Source organism: Topomyia yanbarensis, chromosome 2 (genome assembly GCF_030247195.1).
Source record: "Topomyia yanbarensis strain Yona2022 chromosome 2, ASM3024719v1, whole genome shotgun sequence".
Classification (NCBI taxonomy): Eukaryota; Metazoa; Arthropoda; class Insecta; order Diptera; family Culicidae; genus Topomyia; species Topomyia yanbarensis.
Genome location: NC_080671.1, coordinates 451,274,035 through 451,297,647, shown reverse-complemented (window position 1 = coordinate 451,297,647; position 23,613 = coordinate 451,274,035). Strand labels below are relative to the sequence as shown.

The following is a 23,613-nucleotide window of genomic DNA, read 5'->3' as shown; positions in this document are numbered from 1 at the left end:
CGAGAAGAATCTGAAAGGCTGGTTCATCGAAAAAAAAGCTTTTGTTGAATAGTCGTCAGAAAATTGTGGCGGTAATAGCTGCAGTGCTCGGGTGGAACCCAAAACACGATGTTTCTCTGTCCAACACATTTCTCCAGCAAAGCCATGCACGCTTTCTTGACTCTGAAATCAATGTGAGCAGACCCGTTTAGTTTGGAATCCAACATAGATCCAACGCACTTGACTTAATCTGTAACTCAATTTCAAGGAACGTCACGGGACAAGCCCCGTTTATACGCTTCATCGGGAATTAATCCATTTTGTTTGGATTATCCTATCATTTAACATGTGAACAAAGCTGTTCGACAGCTCTCAATGCTTGTTGCATTATGTCTAAAATTGTTCCGATGCAAAATCTAATAGTTAGTAGTTGGTAATTGTCAACAAACCCATAGGTTGAAGATTCAAGCTGATTGAGCCATCAGATACAAGTTGCTATAAAAAAGCTAACAGAACACCTCCTTGAGGGCAGCCTCTGGAACTCAACTTCCTTATTTCTTCATGATATGAGGTACGCATCAAAAGCCCTTCTTACAAGATTGCATGCACGAAGCATTTCACACAGATTCGTCATGCCTGTGTTGTACAATAAAGACGTACAAACAAGATTTCCATAGCATTGGCTTAAGAACCGTACTTCCTTAAAAGAACTTATACATTGGAACTATACTGAACTTTTCAACCTAGAAACTTCGTTCTGATGTTAAATTATATTAATCTGTCCAATGTCTAACTAGCCAATTTCAAATAACTGAGCTTTCAATATCTTTGGAAGATGAAACTGTTAGCTGATGAAAATTCATCAAAATGTTGATCTTCAGCGAAAAAATTGGAGTGTTACTAAATAGCTGCAAAGGCATCAGTTTTTAAGCATGCTGTGATAATATACGCCAAACAACAATCGCGCAAATCTCGACTAATTTGTGATTAGAGCATAATAGCCAAATGTCAAAATTTACATGATAGCAAACAAAAGAGATATGTTTTCTTTATCTTTGACTGTTTTGAACTGTGTCTGATCAATAACGGTTTGCCCTAAATTTCCCATCAAGGTGAATTTTTAAGTTGGTTTTTACGTCCTAATCCGCATTAGGCGAGAAATGTACATTTTTCCATCAAAGCTTACTATGCGTTCGTAAAAAATGTCAATTTTTAGAGATGCCATAATTCTACCCAAGAACAACGACGGAAAGAAACTCGATACATATATAAAGAACCATAGCTTTATTTCAATTCCAACAATTCTAATTAGGGATATGCTCTCTCGTCACCGGTGCAAACGGTACACATTAAAATAACCCTATTTGATGACGCAATACGTCATTGCAAATCACTTTCCAGTTTCCAAATACAGTTTGATAGACATAGACAAATTTCCTCGGCTTTCATTTTCGAATTTACTAGTCTCAGCTCTGGATTTCCGCACACGTAACATCTAATTCATTTATACTGACGCGAAGCACGTGCTTTCGATCTAACCGCACACGCAAGGATTCTCTGTGCTATTTACTACTCTGCATTCGTAAGACTAGTAGCAGCAGGATCGATGGTTGGGTCATTCGATCCAATTAGGCTAATGTCGATAGTGTTACTCACACATGCTATCCTAAATATTTTGCCATTCGCAGGAGGAACAGAAGAAAGCAGCGGATTGTACGTTGTCGGAGAAATGTGCGGACATGGGCGACGCAGCGAAGGTGCGCATTACCACGAAAAAGTTCCTCAAGGGTCATATCAACAAGGTCAACTCTGTGCACTTTGCTGCGGACTCGCGACACTGCGTTACGGGATCGCTGGACGGTAAACTGATCATCTGGGACACCTGGACTGGCAACAAGGTGCAAGTCATCCCGCTACGATCGGCATGGGTCATGAGTGTGGCATTTGCTGATTCTGGTAATTTTGTCGCTTGCGGAGGTATGGACAATATGTGCACCGTATACGACTTAAATAACCGAGATGCGCAAGGGAACGCGAAAATTGTTCGTGAACTTGCCGGTTATGAGGGTTTTCTTAGTTCGTGTCGGTTTCTGGACGACACACATGTGTTGACCGGATCGGGCGATATGAAAATGTAAGTGTACATTAGAAATAGTACATGACGAGACTTATTGGCCGTAACTTATTTCAGCTGCGTGTGGGATCTACAGGTTGGCAAGAAAACATCCGAATTCGATGCCCACGCTGGGGATGTTGTTTCGATCTCGCTCAGTCCAGATAAGAATACTTACGTGACCGGATCGGTTGATCGTACCTGCAAGCTGTGGGATGTGCGAGACTCAAAACCGAAGCAGACCTTCTTCGGTCACGAGGCGGATGTAAATAGTGTTTGTGTACGTGTAACATTGGCACCTATCGTAATTCAAACAATATTAGAAAAACTTCGAATTTTTTCTTTCAGTATCACCCAAGTGGATTTGGATTTGCCACCGGATCGGAGGACAAAACGGCCAGACTGTTTGATTTCCGATCCGACCAGCAGATTGGACATTTCGAACCACCAAACAAGAGCAGTGGTTTTACTTCGTGCGGTAAGATGCAAACTATTGTGCACATAGTGACAAGTAAAATATAACCCCTAACGGCCCACCTCTGAGTCGATTCCTTGTCCCATCAGAAGAGTCTGTTACGAATTTGAGCTAAATCGGATAAATCTAGCTAGCAGACCAACGTACTTGAAGATTGTATGGAATTTTTCAACAATTTACATGGAGAAAATTCACTAGCTCGCATCAGTTTATCACTACAAGTGAAAATAAGAACGATAATTTTATTGCTTACAACTTTGTCGAAGACTGCAAATAAATCCAGCTTTAGAAGAAGTTATTAAAATTTTAACGAAGTGCGGATTCGAGTCACGACGAACATTGAAAAGAATCTGTCTGGCTTTCTAGCAAACAAAAGGAATATCTCGTTGCGATATCAAATCTATCGACTCCTCTTAGGACTGGAGACTATATAGTCTTTAGTAAGAACATGCTACGTCACGTTCTAGCTTATTCTTATTTATTCAATTAATTCTATTTGCTGTTAGTGCTGTGGTATAGAAGCCCACGCTCGCTAGAGGAAATATTCAGTTCCTCCAATTTTGACAATTTTAGAATTAAACCGTATCCAGTTTGAAACTAATGAAATTAAATTAGTGCATGTTCTGCGACATTATATTTTATATAGTTGCTTCAACGTGGAACTATGACTGATTCAATTTCATCTCCAGTATAGTGTTTTGTTTTATAATTTTGAATAGCTTTGTTTTGAAATTTGAATTGGTTCTATTTGTTGTTTTATTTAAAGCAAGTTTAAAACTGTTTTTGCGTTGACTAGCACGAAACGCTTGAGATCAGCTTTGAAACTTTTGAAAACAGAGGAGCTGACACTGCTCTATCATAATTCAATCTGTTTCTCCACCCAGTTGAGTTTGATCGTACTTTCGAAATACCTACAGAAGCATGCTGTCAGATGCCTTAGTGATAAAAAAGAAACGCATCACGTATATCCCAAATATGAAACGTGAGTACCAATGGACTCAATACCCTGCGTACCTACAAACCACCGAAACATTTTGGCTCGCAAATGCGCACACACACATCAGGCTGAATAGGGCAAGATGAACTTTGCATAAAAGGTAAAGTGCTAATGTTGGACCTATTAGGTAGGTTTGACTACTTCGTCAGTTACTCGATCTGCAATCGAGGGAATGTGCAAAAATTAGAAAAAATGTAGCGTTGTTTTATTGACATCTCAGTTAAAATGTCAACTCTATATGCCTTACATTACTTTGCGGGTCACAGAATTTGTAATGCTCATTGATACAACATTACTAGTGCTTGCCACTAGATGCCATCAAATTAATCATAATGTGAAATGCTAAGGGGTTACATATGTTGAGGTTGAGATCGAATTTTTTTTATTCTTCTATCTTAAAGTTCAGGTTCTTAAGAATGTTATATCAAATCGGATCGGAGCAGTAGACGCAAAGTTATAGCGTTTTTCATCTTGCTCCCTTATGGAGATGTGGCTTATACTTGAAACTTTTAACGCGATTGTCTCGAAGTCATGTTTTCCAAAAGCGTCTTTGCAGTGACTACGATTGCCGAAAAAGTTATCAACCGAGCTCAAAACTTTTTTTGGCTTGTTCGTAATTTAACTGCCTTGAAAGATTCCATTTTTTTCATCAAAATTGTCATATCAATGTTATGAATACTTTAAAAAAATTCAGGTGAAAATAGTGATTTTTTTGGAAAAAATCGTACCCGTTTCAAAAATTAATCGTTCAAGGAAACCACAGGTACATATACTTATGATTTTTTTTAGTTTGTTGGTTTCAGTTGATCTGTTGGACTGGAATCGAAGTCACGGCAAACCTCTTTGAAAAAAAAACGCGTTTTGCAGAAATTACTATAACTTCGACAATTATTAATATTTTTTCATGTTCTCAAGTGGATTTTGCAAATCCGACATTGTTCTATGTTAGACGTATAACAAGTATTTCATAAAACGCCACCGAAAACGTCAAACGAACCATTCATTTAATGCAGGTTTTGATTCGTCCTCGATTATTACACGAATCGAACGTGCAACAACGAACCAAACGCACCACAGTAGGCCCTGGCACAATGTAAGTAATGATAATAATATTATTGGTTTATCCAGCTTTTTACGTGCCATAATGGCGGTCTAAATTGTTCAGTTCGTAATGCGTTTAATGTCCCTTTTTTACAATAATCGTTTACGTCAACCGCCCAGTGAGATTAAGTCATCCTACGTTAGTCCAATGCGTTGGATGTTTATTTAATGAACGCCTGACATCTTCAACTTGGCGGTTCTGTCAAGTTGGCGTAAACGATTATTGTCAAAAAGGGCAATTAAACGTATTACGAACTGAACGGTTTAGAACGCCATTATGGCACGTAAAAAGCTGGATATGCTTTGCCAATATTTGAAAGCATTTACCTAGATATCTTGTGAAATGAATATTATTATGCGATATCCAATTGAATGAATAACACGGATTCTTGAATGAATATTTTTTCTATTCTTCAACTCTGGCTCCGACCCTGACAGTAGACACCTAACTGTATACTTGCGAGTGGTTGCTCTTTAGAAGGCAGTCATTCGTCATTCGAAAAGTATTAGAGATACGGCCTTGAAAATTGCACATGATATTCTTAAAAATATAACTCGTAGAGAAAGATAAAAAAAATGACTTATGGAAAGTTGTTTGGTAAATTGTTTTTGATGAAGAAACACGGGTAACTTATAAAAATGAACAAAATATAACGAATTTATTGTCTTATTGAACGGTTAAATTTTAGAATTTTCCTGTATATCTAATGAGTATAAAATGTAGTCTTATATTTGCCCATAGAGCTATCGTTAAAGACCTGCAAGCTCTACTTTGGTGATAAAATATTTAAAAAGGAGAAAGGTATAGAGGTTTTCTACATTATTAAGGAAAGTAAGAGTAATTCAGTAAAAAGACTCATGTTTTTAAATCTATTATGGCGATACAGAGGGTGTTAGTGTTTTCATTAAATTTCCATAGAATAATGCAATAATTAAACAATTATATCCAAAATGTTAAAAAATTAGCGAGTAGCAGTGAATCTCAGGAGACTGTTTTGCGGTGTATATCATAAGAGACAATCCCTATATCACGTGCACAATTTAAGAGGGGGTAGGAGGTGCGACGAAAGTCTACGCTTTTCCATGGAGGAAAGGATGGGAGTATGGAAAATGCCCACGTAGACTCATGAGCAGATTTTCTTCTTTATATAATTCATAGGTTACTTCGATTTTGTGTAATTATGATGAATGTAAATACGTGTATATTTTACGTATACATTTTAAATGCCCGTCTTTTTGTTAAAAAACGATATATGTATACAAACGTCTAAAAACCTGTTCTGTGGTCAAAGTTTGAATGATTTTCGTTTAGTTTCTCAGTTCACATCCAGCATCACGTGTACGAAGGAGAAGGAGGCGGTACAAAACGAAGGTTTTTAGTCCAAGTGGTATATGAACGGCTCCTAAAGGGTGTTTCGATCAAAAATTGGTCAACTTGAAATTGACCTTTTTTCATCACGCGTTGAAAAAACTCTTGTTTTAAAGATGTGTGTCTATTGTTTGATTCTGCTATTTGCTCTTCAGGAGTGAGAATAGCATCGAATTTTTATTGGAGCAACGGAGCAAAATTTTGCTTGAGCATAACGAAAATTTGAACTGCTCGTACGCCAAGTTGGCGAAATTGTGTAATATGGCCAAATCAACTTTCACCAATGCAATAAAATTGTTCGGAGAACATTTATCGACAGCCTGGAAGACTGGATCGAAAAGAAATCGAAAGCCGGAGATCGCAAAAATAACGAAAAGAATTGCCAGCTGTTTCAAGCGGAACCCCAACATCTCCGTCCAAGATATCGCAAGCTAACTGGGAGTGTCGTCTACAACCGTGCATAGAGATAAAAAAAACTACAAGGGGCAGCCCTATTGGGTTGCACGAGCTGTAGACGTAGGACTAAACTACTTAATGTAAAATATTTATTTTCTTAGTACATTTATAGTAATAATAAATCAAACATATTTCTTACGTATGGTTTAATCACAACCAATCAACATCGAATATTACATATTGAACCAAACCTTCTTGGTTATCAGGTCATTTCATTTGTAGTAGGTGATCGAATCCGATTAAACTTATTTAAGAAGATCTGAAGAAAGAAGACAGAAAACTGTGACCGAACTAATATCAATATCTGGAACTAAATCTTTATAGAATAAGATTAGATTGTAAAACCTTTTCGATTGTGTGTGGTAAAAAACCCGGACCAGTGAAGAAAAATCAAATTTTAGACAATATAATAACATTTCATATATAGACCAAGCATTCTAGTTATATTTTGCCATTATCATAACTTTCGTAAAGTACGCATACAAATATAGCGAATGCAGTGGTCTTAATCATATATCGAAACTATAAATATATAAGAATCGAAAAAAAAAAAAATATATGCACAAGATGCGTTTTTGCAACGGTTCTTCAAGTGGCAGTGTATTCATTCCTAAATAGGCTTTGTAGTATGTACCTATTAGTAGAATCAAAGTAGGCTGAGTGGAAATGAATCACGTGATGGGGAAATGAATCATGATCGAACGTAAATAATAAACTTTCGTTGTGCAATTTAGTAACAAATTAGATATATCTACCTACACATTCGCCTCAAACATTAAACCCAAGCGCACAAAGCAAAATGAATCAACGCTGATGATGATGGGTAGAGCGAAAGAGACAACTAATACCACGACACTATGTTAACCTTGTTTGCAAATGGAGCTCTCATGTACAAACTATTTTGTGTACGAATAATTATACATAAAAGTGTGCTGGAAACGAGCACAACACAAAAGATAGCATACGGACAAGCTCATTCGCATTCACTGGGTAGCGTACCTCCACAGGCAGTGTAACGGACTTCTAACTCAGTTACACTGACTGTAAAAGCACACAGCGCAGTGATCTGCTTCACCTGCCGCTCAACAGGCGACAGAGCTGCTTCGGCGAAATCCGTCCGTTTGAATAGTCGATGATGACGTCATTCATAGAAGCGTAGCGCGCTAGGTACACAAATCTGTCGTGCTGGACTAGGGAAGCTCTATCTTCTGTGTATAAATGCGCGATATTTTGACTAGGTTGTTCATTATTTAAATTTTTAATGCCATGATATCAAAAATCTTTGGGTTTATCTATTGGAATCTATTCTTAGACGTATTTCGGGGCGACATGCGCAAAAAGTTTGAAAATTTATCGTGAGATGGCTGAATTATAACCGTTTAAACTTGGACCACTTTTCGTTACATACCATTTTTGTAGAATTTGCAACGTGCACCCCTATATCGAAAACAAAGACGTAGTCCTACGTCAAAATGAACCGGACTATCGACTTACAAGAAGGTGGTTACTCCAAATCGTGACGGTTAGCAAAACAAGAACAGAGAACGACCGCGGAAGCTGTACATGAAGATGCTGACGAAGTTTGATTACGTGGTACAGGATGATGAAACCTACGCCAAGCCATACTTTAAACAGTTTCTTGGGCAGGAATGTTATACGTCGAATGGAAGACTAAAGGTGGCTGTCGAAGTTCTCAAATACAACCATCTGTTCTTATGACTTGAAGAGCGACGTTTACATCGCTACTAGGCCCATCAACCAGGAAATTTATGTGCAGGAGTACCTGGAAAAAAAAACTGTTGACTTTCCTCGAGAAACACAACTGTTCCGTTCTGTTTTGCTGTTTTGGCCTAAGTTGGCCTCTTGCCATTACGGAAAAGAGGCCATGGAATGGTATACCGCGAACAACGTTCAGGTGATGCCCAAGGATATAAACCTTCTAAACACGCCACAGCTCAAAGAACCTCAAGAAGACGGGAAAGACAGCGAGATGTAGTTCAAGTCAAACTGACGTTCTGCGGCGCGCAAAGTGACCAAGCAGGCTGTGCAAAACTCAGGGGGGTGTCATCCCTGTCATCCGCTATGGAGATATACAAACTTTGAGAGCAAACAACATATAATGAGCCTAGACCCCCTCCCCACCGCTCTTTATGCCATTTTCACTTGACACCACAACAAAAGGGGTGTCAGTTCAGATATTTCTACAGCAGTTTGGGTAAGAACCTGACTCGCTTTGGCATCAAGCAAAAACACATAATGCTATTATAATGCATGTGTAAATTTCATCTCAATGCAAGAAGTTCGAGTTTAGTATGAATTCTCCGAATTTAAAAGGATTTCTCTGCATTACTTAGATCTAAAATTAAGAAATTAGTTAAAGATTGATGAACTTTCTTGAAGTTCTATAGATTGAAGAGCTTCTCTGAAGATTGAAGGGCTTTCCTTAAGTTTGTGAAATTCTTTGAAGTTGGTAAAATATTCCGGTAGCTTGCAATACATTCGTGAAGTTGCTTGGGTTTCCCTTAAATTTTTATTATTTCCTGAAAGCTAAAATTTGTTTCCTGAAATTAGCCGGCCCTTAACTTTGGTTGCTTGGGTTACTTCACCGTGCAGTAAAGAGTTTAATAACCCGTTACTTACAGAGTTCAACTATATGTTCACTCGAAATTCATTAGTATACTAAATCCGTTTCTATTTTAGCTTTATCACTGAGCGGTCGATACATCCTGTGCGGTTCTGATGATAACAATGTTCACATTTGGGACACGATGAAGGGTCAACATAATGGTACTTATTAAAGGTCCATAAGAAAACAAATTAATTATCATTTCTCTCGATTGCAGGAGTGTTGAGTGGCCACGAGAACCGCATCACATCAATCTGTATGGCTCCGAACGGAATGGCGCTGGCATCCTGCAGCTGGGATCAGCACGTGCGTGTCTGGGTCTAACAGTGTCCATTTTGTTTCAGAGAATGAGGATAAAACTAAAAATGTAATAATTACGGTTTTGTTTTTTATATATTTTTGTAGCAACCATTGAGTATTTGTTCACAACATAATGCTATAGTAGTTTAAGATTGAGCTTAAATCTTTTCGTAAGGTGAAGCAATAAAAAACTATCGTTTAAATCGATCAAGCAGTTCACCAACCCTTAAACTAAAACACAGTCCACAGCTTTGGCATAAAACTAATCGAAAGCAATCGAGAAATCCGTCTTGAAACTTCTTCGATCGATCGAGTACATGTTGTCTGCGGTACACTCGTACACACCGGCGTCCATTTGCGTAGCAGGATCGATCTCTATTTTGGATTTGACTTTGTCCTTTCCAATGTACCATTCGTGGACCTGAAACGAACGTTTTGTTAGGGAAATGACTATTTTCAATCCTCTCAACTTTCTGACATGTAAATAAAGATGGCTAAAGATTTCCACTCCATCCTTGAACCATGTGATTGTTGGTCGAGGAGTTCCTCTTGCTACGCACAAAAATGCTATTTTGTGTCCAAGAACGTATTCATAATCGAAATGCGATGCCAGTGTTATTTTGGCACCCTACAAAGAAAATCTCGGTTAGCTTGAAGGGACCTGGCTATATCATGATACTTACATTATTGTTATTGTAGTATTGGTCAGATTCCGGATCACGGTATTTTCCTGTAATTGGCAAACCGATTTGCATCTGAAAATAGTCAAAAGATATACTTTAAGAATCGGTACAGGCAGTCTACTGAAACTACTCCAGTCACATGCTCAATAGAGCCAAATGCGATTCTCTAGGGCTAGTGACAATTTTCCAATTAGAGATCACCACCCGACTATCGTATCGTTACCACTATGATTTATATAACGCCCAGTGCTCTGAATGTATGCGCATGTTGGACAATGGACCTACCGTAAGGGGCCCGTAATTCTGCTTCATTTCATGGTGCGAACTTTTCAAATCTGTACATTTTGATTTTCAAAGTTGATTTCGTTATTTTAATCATAATTGGTCGGTGTTAAGTCAGACCGGATTAAGTCGCAAAACATCAAAAAGCGAGATAATGATAGTACTGGATAAAGAATTTCTTCGGCTACATTGCACTGTTGCCAGAATTGTAATATGTTACAATAAGCATGAGCTATGGCAAAAAAATATTTTCGAATTATCATGTAAAGGATGCTACGATTAAAACTTTAAACTCGTTTTTTTCGAAATCAATACAATGTCACTTAGTCCAGTCTGACTTAATACCGACCAATTATAGTAACATGTTTTCGAAAATTGTTTATTTATATTTCGTAACATTTTTGAGTGCAACTCTACATACATCAAAATAGTATTTTTTCAAACAGAAAATACTACATTGCACTACCTTTGAAAAAAAATGAAAAAAGAAATATTAGCTGGATAGATTTACATATAAGACTGCATTGAAATTTGATTCACATTGTACATATTTGGGATATTCTTGAATTACAGACTCTCTACACACAGGCTATCGAAGACTAATTGAATGCAAACAAACGCACTGTAGAAAATGGCAGTCAATCAAACATTATGGTTCAGATAAAAGAAGCGTAGTGAGATTATGCGATGCTAGCTATTATTTTTATAAACTTTTTCATGGATGCTAGTTGTATTCTTTTTTCTTCGCAAGTCTATGTAATAAAATATCTATAATTTGAACGTTTCCTAATAGCGGAAATAAGTGGTTGCGCTTTATAAATTTATAAATATTTTAGTTTATTATTGCAATATGGCATATTTTGTCAGCGACGAACTGACGTACCGCATCGAACAAAAAATGGATCAGATAGTGTCTTGATAGTTTAAATTAAAATCTTTGTTACACTAGCGGCATCTCTATAATGGTTCATCGATGATACAGAAGCACGTAAGATCCAAAGTGTATCGACGTTGTATGCTGGTTTGCTATAATGAACAAATTTTATGTTTTTCATATTAATGATCGTTTTTTTAGAATTCAATAGTTTTTTTGTGTACTGTTTCACGACACTGTAACAGAACACATGCATTTTCAATTAGTTCTGAATACTATTTTGATGCATATTAACAATACATACGCAGCTGAGAACTGCACACCAAAATCAAGAAACCTGCCCTGATTCAAACATGGCGGATCAATCTGTCGTAGTTTGACAGAAGCGATCGCTTCATTTCAAAACAATCGTTATTGAGTGTGGGCCACTTTTGGAATACCTCTGTCACGTCGGTGATATTATTTGGTGGATATGGAGATGCACGAAACATGTTTTTAAATAATTTACAAACGCAACACGTCTTCTTACCCTTGATTTGGTACGACCTCGAGCACGACCACGTCTCGCCATAGCGTCTCCAACTAGTATCACCAGAATAAGCAAGCACACAAGGATCGATGCTCTGCAGTGTAATTTCATTTCTCGACTATTGGCACTATTTATAAAACTATTTCACTGTTTTCGTTTAACACAATCACCATAGCGCGATTATTAATGTTTGGAGCAATAGTTTCATTCGACGATGCTAACTCTTGCTTACGATACACTGATATTCTAGAATGACGAATGGAAGCCCAGTTCAATCAATTGACGGAACTTATTACCGTCATTATGAGCTATGATTATGAAGTCGTTTATTGATCAATACCGGCGCCGGTCAGGCCCGAATATAGGTGGCGACAGAAAAGGGAAGTAATGTTAGTCCTACACTTTGCTTTTGCTAGCAAATAACGAGAAAATGTCTATTCAAATATTATTTTCACAGAAGACAAGCTAGCGAAAGGAAAAGTAACAATTTTTTTTTAAAAAATAGTAATAAACAAACTGGGGCTACAACAATAGTAAAAAACAAACTGGAGCTATCGATTATTTTCGCAACGAGGATATTTTTTGAGTGGCCAAAATAATAAACGACTGTACAGAAAACCATATTTTGTATGACAGACATACTAGCAATTTCAGGCGCACGTGCTTTACTATCGTTCTAACTCCTAGAAAGAGAAGGAAACCGATTTATTACCAACTGATATGAAGAATGATCAGAATTAATGTACTAATTTAGTACAAAAAATTAGAATGTACAACAGATGCAGGAAATGAAGTATAGAGAGTGTTTTTTTGCCGCTTTCTATGACACGGAAGCAGAAACCCAGTGGATGAATTCTTGGCTTCTGCCGCCGGATGCCACACGTTCTCTCGGCTTGGTTTATCTGGAGCAAAATAAAAGTGATATCAACGGTAATAGCAGTTTATAAATTTGGCGCATGTACTACTCAAAAGTACACACTTAGTTGAGCTCGGCCATTTCCCGCACAGCTGAGTAATTAGTAAATGTTTATACTGATATCTCGGCTAAGTCCTATTTGTTTGCTGATTTTCAGCGAAATCTTTCCCGAGCCTCAGCAAATAATTGTAGTACTGAGATCTAAGCGAAAAATGAATTTGCCGAGTTCAAATTTCGGCAAAAGTTGCAAAAATTGCTGAGATTCGGCAGAAAAAATTAAGGGTGTATGTGAAAATACTCAATACAATCAGAAAACATGATTTAATGAACTAGAAGCAACCTAATGAATATGACAATCAAATATATATTCTTCGTGCCGATATGACTGCCGCAAATTAGTCACTGGGTTTTGATCTTTCTCGCGAATTGTTACTTCTCAGCCCTTATACATCATTCAACAGTCATCATTCCACTCAGATAAGACTATGCGTATTTTCCACGCATATTTAATGCTTTGCGGATTAGTTCCCTAGTTGATCAAATAAACACTAACCAAACACAAAAAATTGGTTTGCTCAGTCCAAAGAAATGTCAACTCGATTAGCATCACCTGGCGAGAACGTGTTTACAATGCCATCAAATCAACGAACATTTACAATTACATGCCCCAAAATATGTTTGATTTTTAATTTGAAAATAATACAATGAAGACATTCGCAAGAAAATAAGCTCGAAAAAAATAGTTGCATAACCAAGGCGGCAAAATTTTCAATGATAGCTCTGTTGCTGAATCACCTGTTAAAAATAGGTGCTAAGGGACGCAGACGATAATAGCTAACCACCAGCAGCAATTTCTAACATCATTATAGAATAACTTTAACTCATCATTTAATCTTATCAAAAAATCTGATCATAGCTACAAGCAATGTATAAGTGAACGCAGAAAATTTTCATTGAATAAAATGTCTATTTAAAATCTCTAAAGAGTGGACCTGATTGCGTTTGTCGAATTTCGGAATTAATCCACCCCGTTGTAAGACTGTATTTGTTTTCGACAATTGTTGAGACTTGTTGAATTTGGCTAAAAAAATCCCAGAACTTTTATGACCCTAAATGAATAGTTTTTGGGGGCACTCTTGCTTGTAAATTTTTGAGGGCATTGGTTTGGTTTGCCGTCTACAGCTGCAAATTTCTTTGCAGATTATTGACAGACCGTACAAATTTATCTACGAAAATAAACTTAAGCCTCGTACCGCGGCAAGATATTTTTTTCAGGAAGCTGCTCAAAGCTCATTTTTGTGTATGTTTCGTTCTCCCTAAGCGGGCACCATGGGTACTTCATCAGAACCAGGTCGTACAACGCAAATTCCAAAACTAACTTAGTTATAGGTTTCATGTTCTTCACGCGCAAAGATGGTTTTAAACAATTTTCTCCTTAATGGAGAAAAAATAGTGTTTACCAAAATTGTTCTCCACTAACGAGAAAATAGCATAGTGCATCTTTCATTGGCTTGCTAAACCAAACCAAATGTTTCGATTTTATTAGTTCTCGTCACTTTCAAAGTGCTCCTTTTCATGCGGGACATCACGCTTGACTTGTGTCTCCGTTTTTTTGGAGCTAGCGTCAATCAGGCTCTAGCTTAGTACTGTCACTAAGTTAGTGTCGGATTCCGATAAGGTGAAGTCGAAATGCAAATTCCACAAATAACTTCCGAACGCTTGTTTTGACCACTAAAGACAGCTTCCCTTTGAATCCTTTGAATACTTCATTTATTAGCAGCGCCTCTAGTGGATGAATATGAAATTTTTAAAGTGATTCAATTGAAACATATACGTATTTCAGTACAGTCAATATGAAGATTTGTGGTAGATAAAAGACGAAAAGCGAACGATGACCACGGACCACGATGAGCGAACGATCTACCACGGACCAGGTGTTCGCTCTTCGTCAAGTACTGCAGAAATGCCGCGAGTACAATGTGCCCACAGATCATTTGTTCATCGACTTCAAAGCCGCATACGACACTATCGATCGAGATCAGCTATGGCAGATTATGCACGAGTACGGATTCCCGGACAAACTGACGCGATTAGTGAAGGCGACGATGGATCGGGTGATGTGCGTAGTACGTGTCTCAGGGACGCTCTCGAGTCCCTTCGAATCACGCAGAGGGTTACGGCAAGGTGATGGTCTCTCGTGTCTGTTATTCAACATCGCGCTGGAAGGTGTAATAAGAAGAGCAGGGATCGAAACGAGTGGTACGATTTTCACAAAGTCCGTTCAGCTACTTGGCTTCGCCGATGACGTTGATATTATTGCACGAAACTTTGAGAAGATGGAGGAAGCCTACATCAGACTGAAAAGAGAAGCCAAGCGCGTCGGACTTGCCATCAACACGTCGAAGACAAAGTACATGATAGGAAGAGGTTCACGAGAAGAGAATGAGAACCGCCCGCTTCGAGTTTGCATCGGTGGCGACGAAATCGAGGTGGTTGAAGAGTTCGTGTACTTGGGCTCACTGGTGACCGCCGACAATGATACCAGAAGAGAGATTCGTAGACGCATCGTGGCAGGAAATCGTGCTTACTTTGGCCTCCGCAAGACACTTCGGTCGAATAGAGTTCGCCGCCGTACGAAGTTGACCATCTACAAGACGCTGATTAGACCGGTAGTTCTCTACGGGCACGAGACCTGGACCATGCTCGTGGAGGAACAACGCGCACTCTTCGAACGGAAAGTGCTGCGTACCATCTACGGTGGAGTGCAGATGGAAGACGGCACATGGAGACGGCGAATGAACCATGAGTTGTATCAGCTGTTGGGGGAGCCGCCCATCTGTCCTACCGCGAAAATCGGACGACTACGGTGGGCCGGGCACGTAGCCAGAATGTCGGACAATAGCCCGGTGAAAACGGTTCTCAATTGCAATCCGACCGGTACAAGAAGACGTGGCGCGCAGCGAGCACGATGGATCGACCAGGTGGAAGACGATTTGCGGACCCTTCGCAGACTGCGTGGCTGGCGACGCGCGGCCATGGACCGAGTGGAATGGAGGAATCTTTTGTATACGGCACAGGCAACTTCGGCCTTAATCTGTTAATAAAATAATAAAAGACGAAAAGAGAAAATGGATCCAACACACCCAAGTCGAAAACCAGAGGATGCCTTCACATGGGCGACGAATCCTATACCTAGATGGATATCCCGGGTTCGCGAACAAAAGTTTCATCTGGCCCTACCATGGGGTGATGTCCGTCCCCGGAAAATTCAAGTTTGTTTTTGCCGATAAACTCGTCCGGAAACTTATGATCTCACAAGGAATTTGTAGCTGCGCTCTCAAAACCAACAAAACGATGGAAGGTAGTCTACCTTCTTTAAGGCTTATGCTCATTTCGTGTTTAGATCCGAGTCGCTCATAGTTCATTCGAAACTGTCGCATTTTTTATGTTTTTCTGGTGATTAGAGCAAACCTCTAGCAACTTGAATCCAAAAAAAAACAATCGATTGCCTTGTAAGCAGCGCACATGGGTTCCAGTCCCGACACTGCACATAGGGTTAGAAATTTTTCATAAGAGAATTTTCTAACCCGAAGAGGCGAATGACCTTAAGGTTAAAACCTCTATAATCGAAATAAAAAAAAATCCAAATACGAAATTAGCATTTGTCGTTCACATTCCACCCTGGTTCTGTCCCTCAATTTTGTGGTTAGCGTCTCTCTCCATGGTTACCTTCGATGTGCGCTGGCAGCTGTGTGTGATGAAATCTGTTGCATGTCGTGGATGCCTGCGTGCTACGTGGGATCAGATCTCATATTTATTTTCTTGACACGTTGATATTAAGGTGAAGATATGTGGAAGCCACGTTGCTAGGCACCGACTCGCTGGTTTACATTAGGAAAAACTGAAATCTGAAGTGAAAATTCAAACGCACAAATGAGAGTTTCCGAGCATTTTCCTTTGGTCATCTGTACATTGGCAGAAAATTTGAAGTTTTGTTAGTAAACGATTAAATTTTCGCGAGTGTTTTTGCAGTGGTGTGTGAAAAAAGTGCATTTGAAAAAGTGCAATGAAAACGAGAAAGAGAGTGTTTCGAAAGGAACCCCAAGTGAAGAAGGGTTATATTTTCGCACAAAACAGGAGCTACAGATGGCATTCCGTCAAAAACTCGGATTGATTGTATAGGAAAATATTCTACCTTCCTTAAGTAGTAGTTTCGTGGCACACCAGCAAGGTTAGTGTGTTGAAAAACGTATTTTTATATTTGCTCATGTCAGTTACATGGCTAGGCAGGGGAGAGGGGTGTGTGTGCCGTAGGAGCTATGTTATGGCTCGCATGTATAATGTACTTAACACTTATTTGCACAAATTACGAAAGCCGAAATCTTAAGTCTTGGACGAAACTAATCCACTGACTGCAATTATAAAAATATTTTTCAAACGTCAACAAGAATGCACAAAAGAATTTCTATTCACTAGTTATATAGAAGTTCAAAAACTTCAAAGGTTCTTCATGAATCAAAAAATAGGGTAACTGTTCTTTATAACATCTCTTTCTTAATGCTCAGGAATCAGAATACATTGGCTTAAATGGCACGTTCCCCGTATTAGTGCTGCTCATTAGTTAGACCAGCGTCTACTTTGGCTGTTCAACGCATTGGTTAACAATGAACAGAAGGGCACTCGATTCAGTTTTTCACTTAACTCAAATTCAAGTTTTCAATATTTTCCAAGTGAGTTTTACTAATCTATCAAGTCATTGATTCTAAACCGAGCAGGCAAAGACAAAACCAAATAAAATGTATATCATCTTATGTCCGGAATGCGTCCTTGGGCCAAAACCATAAGACCGACTTTTTCGACAGTCGCGCAACGTGAAATATTAACCACTTGATACAAATGGAAAAAAAAAATTACACTGCCTCTCCAAGATGACAAAAACAGTGTCCCGCACGGTGATTCTCATCTCATCATATATTGTTATCATTTACACCCCTTGTGTGGTTCGGATTTGGGTCATGGATTGACTAATTTAGTAAATATCATCAACACCCAGAATATACTCTCGCCAATCTAAAAGGGGAGCATCAGCTATTGCAAGCCACCATTCATCGTGAGTAGCATCTGTTTTCTGCTACTGAAACATGCACAAAACAGGTTTAGAGAATGGTTTTTTTGAAATTTTAATTACAGGGAATTAATTTTATTGCTGGATTACGTACAAATAAATCTGGAAAACTATGTTCGAATTTGTCGACTTTTTTAGGCAGGAATCTAAATTTGTTAGCACATATTCTTGAGAATTTACAAGAATAACAATATTCATAACATACAAGCAAACAGAAATGTTTCTCGATGCCGAATTGAAAAAACCCATTTGATAAAATCCGAAGGACTTTACCACATTGGGTGAATAAATATTGTTTTAAAATTAAAGTTTTTTTTTTTTTTTTTTTTTTATTTTCAATTATAGAGGTTTTAACCTTAAGGTCATTCGCCTCTTCGGGTTAGAAAAATCTCTCATGAAAAATTTCTAACCCTATGTGCGGGGTCGGGACTCGAACCCAGGTGCGCTGCGTACAAGGCAATCGATTTACCAATACGCTACGCCCACCCCCGTAAAATTAAAGTTTCCTGATAGGAGGTTAGTCAATACCGAAAGACAAATTGGCTTCTTTCTACAACAAATCGATAACTCCGTACTGGTTTTGAGACAAACGATTTCTGCTGTAGTACCTGCTGCAGCCAATTTATCTACAAAAAATCTCGCGAAATATTTCTAAATGGGAATGAGGCACTGGGTAATTGACACTTGTTTGGCGAAAAAATGGAAAACTTTCCCTAATCATTCTGAGTATAGACATATTTTTTAAATTTGTATCATGTTGGGTATGACGAACACAATAAGGTAAGGAAAGATGGACAACAAATTGCATACCCTTGGGCTACTTTTTATTATCGCTACGTTGTGATGTACCGACAGAAAACAAACCTTATTGGGCGAGAAGAGGCTCACTCTGCCCTTATCCTATACGTCCATCTTTACCAATGCTGCTTGTTCATCTTACCCACAACAGGTGTCCATTTTTCCCAAACCAAAAATGACGATTTTGTACCTCTTTTCATAAACATTTTACACATATTTCTGTTTGTAATTTTATTATTTTAATTCTTATATTGATACAACATCTCAAATCACGGTTTACGTGCAATTTGCGAGCAATGCATCAATGGATGAGTCGAATTTGCTATTCTACCTCAAGGTGTCCGTCTTAGGCACAGATCCCATATGTGAAAAAATCATCTCAGAGGCAAAATTCAAACGTGTAATCTTTGGGTATCCGGCCCAACGCACGAAGCCTTATGCCTCTTAGGGGACATGCATAAATGACGTAGCATTTTGGGGGTATACCAAATTTGTGGCGAAGTGTGTAGGGTCAAAAGTTGTGCGACGTAGCATTAAGTTTAAACTTTTTTGGCGGGCATCAAAACCCATTGATTAGAGAAAAAATTAATGTTTCTTCATTCCTAAGAGAAATAAATTTAAATTTACACTTTTCATGCGGTTTTTCAAGTGGTAAATTTTGTAATTCGCTGAATTACAAGCTCGCAAAAAAAACGAAAAGATTTTGTATGCTTATTTCACTTGCTACATTGGTTAGCTAATGTTGCTAACTAGTAGACTTAGTTTGGTAGCTGAATTAAGTTTTCTTTTCGGATTCAACCAAACAAAATTTAATAATTTAGATGAACGTATGCTTCTTAAAATTATTGACAGCTGCAGTATTGTATTATTTCCCTTGACATATAAAATTCAAAATAAAACAATCAACACTATATTTGTCACGAAATTGGTTTATTTTGTACGCAATTTGCTGTTATAATGCAAATGTTGATAAAAATCTTCAAACATTTTGTAAGGACATGGAATTAAAAGAAATGAAAAACCCATGTAATTTTTTTTCATCTACTGCCTCGTCGTGCAGGACTGGGGGGGAGTAGTTGAATGATACGTTATTTACAAGGGGGAGGTTAGAATTTTGTGACCAAATGCTACGAGGGGGAAGGGAGGGGTCAAAAATCGCCGAAAAAAGCTACGTCATTTGTGTACGGCCCCTTAGATCAAATATGACGCCTCCCTCTTGAACAGGTTCCGAGGCTATCTATCATAGCCCCACCTCTCGGACAGGTACCGACCCCATCTATTATAGCCATCCTCCTTGGTGAAAAACACATACACAAAAAAAACGAAAAATATATATCCTATCCAATTACTTAGTAGTTAGTTCTTTTAGTAGGTTTACAGCACCCATCCTTGGCACACTACCAGTTTTCGACCATCCACACAACGTGGTAATTTCTGTATGGTATTAGGAAAGCTAGCTGTGTGTCGAGGATTAGTGCTCTTCCCCTACGAAGACAATCTGGGCGGTAAACTTCAGACCAACCAGCCAGGTGCCAAGGTCAATTCGGCGATTTCGGTGGAGTTGGGTGTCCGGTTTGCTGGAGTCCCGGTGCGACTGGTGGTGTATTGCCGCGGTGTACTCAGTCTAGTTCCCGGCAGTGAATCTGACTGTACGCTGACGGAAAGTTCCCCGGCGAATCAAGTTCTCCCGATACCGATTCTTCTTTGGTTTCACTTTCATTACTGAAACTTTTTTGAGACCTTTGGCTCCGTGTCCATTTCCATTTAGCACCGCAACTCCTTTAAACCCTTTAGTTCCCTTTTTATGCCATTTAACACTGCTTCCTTGATGAGCCATGCAGCTCCCCGACTTCTTCGCGAACTTCTCGGTCCAGTCCCCGACGATGGATCTGACCTACTCCGACAAAGAATTAAAAATCTGTCAGAATGAGAGGTTTGTCTTTTTGTCTGGAAGCTGCAATAAACTGTGGCTGTGCCAGATAAATCTGGCATAATGGCATCCCTGCTCTGGACTCCCTAGAAATGGGTGGCATGTTTTTTTCGTTCGGGTGCTGTCAGTTTAATCGAAGATGGCGTCGAAACAGCAAGCACTCCGCTAGCATGTTGTACGGTTTTACGAAACGCATGGTCATCGTGGAAAAAAGTTTACGGTAGACCACTTTCGGTACGAAAACGTGCCCATGAGTACAGTTTACCGGATCCTGTCATCCCTGAGCTTGGAGCGGAAGGATGGTAGCGGCCGTCCGGCGAAGATAATGACAAAGAAGAAGAAGAAGGAAGCGTTGAAAAAGCTGTTCGACAACAAGGACGGAACGAGTTTGTTTGACGCCGGCCGAAAATATCACTGCTCCCATACTTTGATTCACCGAACCCTCAAGATGGTAGAAATCATCTGTCGGAAAAAGACTCAGTCCCCCGAGTACACGGACACGCAGATAGCGATCGTGAAATCGCAGTGCCTGTGGATGTAGAGGTGTGCACCACGCCGCCGTCGCCGCGCTGTCGATTGCATGTAAAAATAGTAAGCACATCGGCGTGACGCCGGCGCGCCGCTGATTTTTACCTGAAATCGGCGGCGCGGCGCACATCTCTATGTGGATGACTACCGCGGGACGTCGTTCATGCTGGACGACGAAAGTTACTTTCCGCTTTCGAAAACCTACATTCCAGGAAACGACAGCTACTATTCCAGCGACAAGTCGGTCACACCTCCCCGAAGTAAAATGTAAGTTCAAGCATAAATTTGAAAAAAAAAGTTATGCTGTACATCGCCATATCGGACAGAGGGATTTCAACGTCGTGGTTCAAGCCGAGCGGTCTGGTCGTCAATCAAGATGTGTACCAAGAGGAGTGTCTTGGGAAAATTTTTCTGACGTTCTTAAAGGAGCATCATGCGTCGTACGGCTGACCAGGACCCCTTCTCCAATATTCATTGACGTTTTTTTGAAGAATAAACATATTTTCAATAAAAAATATAGATTTCGCGGAAAAAAATTCTTTTTTAACTGCATGACTGAAAAAATTATCATTTTTTATTAAACACCCGTTACATCGCTTGTCATTCTGTAGGCTACATTATCCGGGTTGATGCCCAGTCCTCCCGTTTTAAGTAGCTCCCTGCACGTCGCTTCAAACCTCGGACATTCGAAGACCAGATGCTCCGGTGTCTCCTCGACGTTCTATCACTCCGGGCACAATGGTGATGTTGCATACCCGATGAAGAAACTTCCTGGAGCAGCCGTGGCCCGACAGGAGCTATTTCAGGTGGAAGGTCATCTCTCCTTGCTTTCCATTGACCCACATCGACAGGTTTGGGATGAACCGGTAGGTCCATTTTCCTTTCTCCGTATTGTCCCATTCCTGCTGCCACGCCACCATCGAATCGATTCTCATCATCTTCCTCACGTTTCTTGCGTTTCATTGATTGTAGCACTTGATATCCTCCGCCAGGGTGATCCAGATGGGGATCATCTTGGCGATAACGCATACTGCTTCCGAAGATATTAATCTGTACGCAATCGTACAACCACCAGCCGGAACGTCCTGTTCAGCTTTTCGAGCTTCCGCTTGGTTTTCAGCCCCAGGTTAGATAGAACCCCATATCGCAGTATCGATGACGAAACACTAGACAACAGACCGACTTTTTACAGGTGTAATCAACGTGGCTGTTAAAGCTCAACCGATCGTCGATTATCACTCCCAATTGCTTCAGTGCACGCTTCGATGCAATCACGTGCCCTTCGACGGTGATCTGTATCCGCTGAACTGCTTTGCAGTTGCTGATCAGCAACACATCCGTTTTGTGTCCGTTACAACTGATACTTGGAGAAACTTATTCCCGGGCACGTCGTTTTTGCAGTGAGAATGCGGGTCGAAAGAGCTGTTCCCTCCTGCTACCGTTGCGTTGCGTAAGCACGGTATACCCATAAAAGGTAGACACTATTTGAAATGTTGAGTTCTGCAATCTGAGTTCATCATGCGATTATCAATTACGACCTCGAATCTGCCGAACTAAGTGCTTTTAGGGCAGCCTGACTGTAACCACAAAAATACATTCGTTGCCCGCCCAAATTCCCTGTTGCACTGCTAATTGTACACCACATATAATCGCAAAGGTTTCCACTTGGAATACAGTGCAGTATCTATCAAACGAGTGGGATAAGTCTAACCCTATTTAACGATAGTAGACACCAGCACCGACTCGGCCCTCCATCAAAGAACCATCGGTGTAACAAACTACGCATTCAAGTTGTCTTTTCGAACAACCCGACGGCCATTCCTTGTGAATAGGAATTCAGACATTAAAGGCTTTGTTGTGACTTCTCCGTTCCGTCATCACACAAGGCACCCTTATTCTACTATTGTTCTAACAAGTGTTGTGTAGATCCACTGAACTGTGTTTCCGTAAGTCCATCGTACAGGCCGAAAGTCTTGAACTTGATCTTGAACGGATAGCGCCAACCATTAAGAGGCATGAAATCCGTTACACTAGGGTTCTCGGCCTTTCGTGAATGGAAAATCTTTCGAATCACATTTTCATTGCTGGCAGTCTGCTAGGTCATCTGGATTGCCAAACTATATCGTCACCTCTCGAGTACTTTTATACTTCGTTTAGTATTTTGCCGCGCCGAACCTAACAACGGTTGACCACTTTGTTGTTCGATTTACAAAAACTTTTAATTATGTGTACATACGAGAATATGTGTTTGAACTGGCTATTAAATTGACAAAGAGAAACGCAAAAAATAAATAAAATGAACTACAAAATATAAAGAATGTAAAATTATCTTAGAGTTAAATTTAACACGATTTTTCTTCGAATGAAACATATTGCCAAACTCAATTATAATACATGTTGTAGTTTTGTTAATCCAACTGCTATTGCTCGTTTTTGTTCTTCAAAAACAATTCACTTCACTTGCTCGTTCCGAATATTCTGACCGCCACGACCGAATGCTTCAACTAAACTGACTCTGTCGTTAGTGCAATA

At 39.5% G+C, this 23,613-nt stretch overlaps 2 protein-coding genes across 6 annotated transcripts in view; one reads left to right on the top strand and one right to left on the bottom strand.

The window, feature by feature from the left end:
* Nucleotides 1–9,623, top strand: part of LOC131685807 (guanine nucleotide-binding protein subunit beta-2) — a 20,376-nt gene extending 10,753 nt beyond the window's left edge. The window contains exons 2-6 of the mRNA XM_058969758.1: nt 1,668–2,113; nt 2,171–2,372; nt 2,441–2,570; nt 9,191–9,277; nt 9,334–9,623. Coding sequence (XP_058825741.1) covers nt 1,668–2,113; nt 2,171–2,372; nt 2,441–2,570; nt 9,191–9,277; nt 9,334–9,440 — 972 coding nt within the window. The 3' untranslated portion in view covers nt 9,441–9,623. The remainder of the gene's footprint in view (nt 1–1,667; nt 2,114–2,170; nt 2,373–2,440; nt 2,571–9,190; nt 9,278–9,333) is intronic.
* LOC131685808 (immunoglobulin domain-containing protein oig-4-like) lies at nt 9,491–23,613 on the bottom strand. 5 transcript variants are annotated; one of them, XM_058969760.1, is made up of 5 exons: nt 23,476–23,613; nt 11,785–11,931; nt 10,100–10,171; nt 9,895–10,044; nt 9,491–9,837 (listed from the first exon to the last, which is right to left on the bottom strand). In XM_058969760.1, the coding sequence occupies exons 2-5, from the start codon at nt 11,893–11,895 to the stop codon at nt 9,679–9,681; spliced, it is 492 nt and encodes a 163-aa protein (XP_058825743.1). In that variant the 5' UTR covers nt 11,896–11,931; nt 23,476–23,613; the 3' UTR covers nt 9,491–9,678. The 5 variants fall into 5 exon arrangements, with proteins under 5 accessions (XP_058825743.1, XP_058825747.1, XP_058825742.1 ...); XM_058969764.1 differs by having other exon boundaries at nt 11,785–11,911; nt 23,476–23,605; XM_058969759.1 differs by having other exon boundaries at nt 11,785–12,030; nt 23,476–23,604.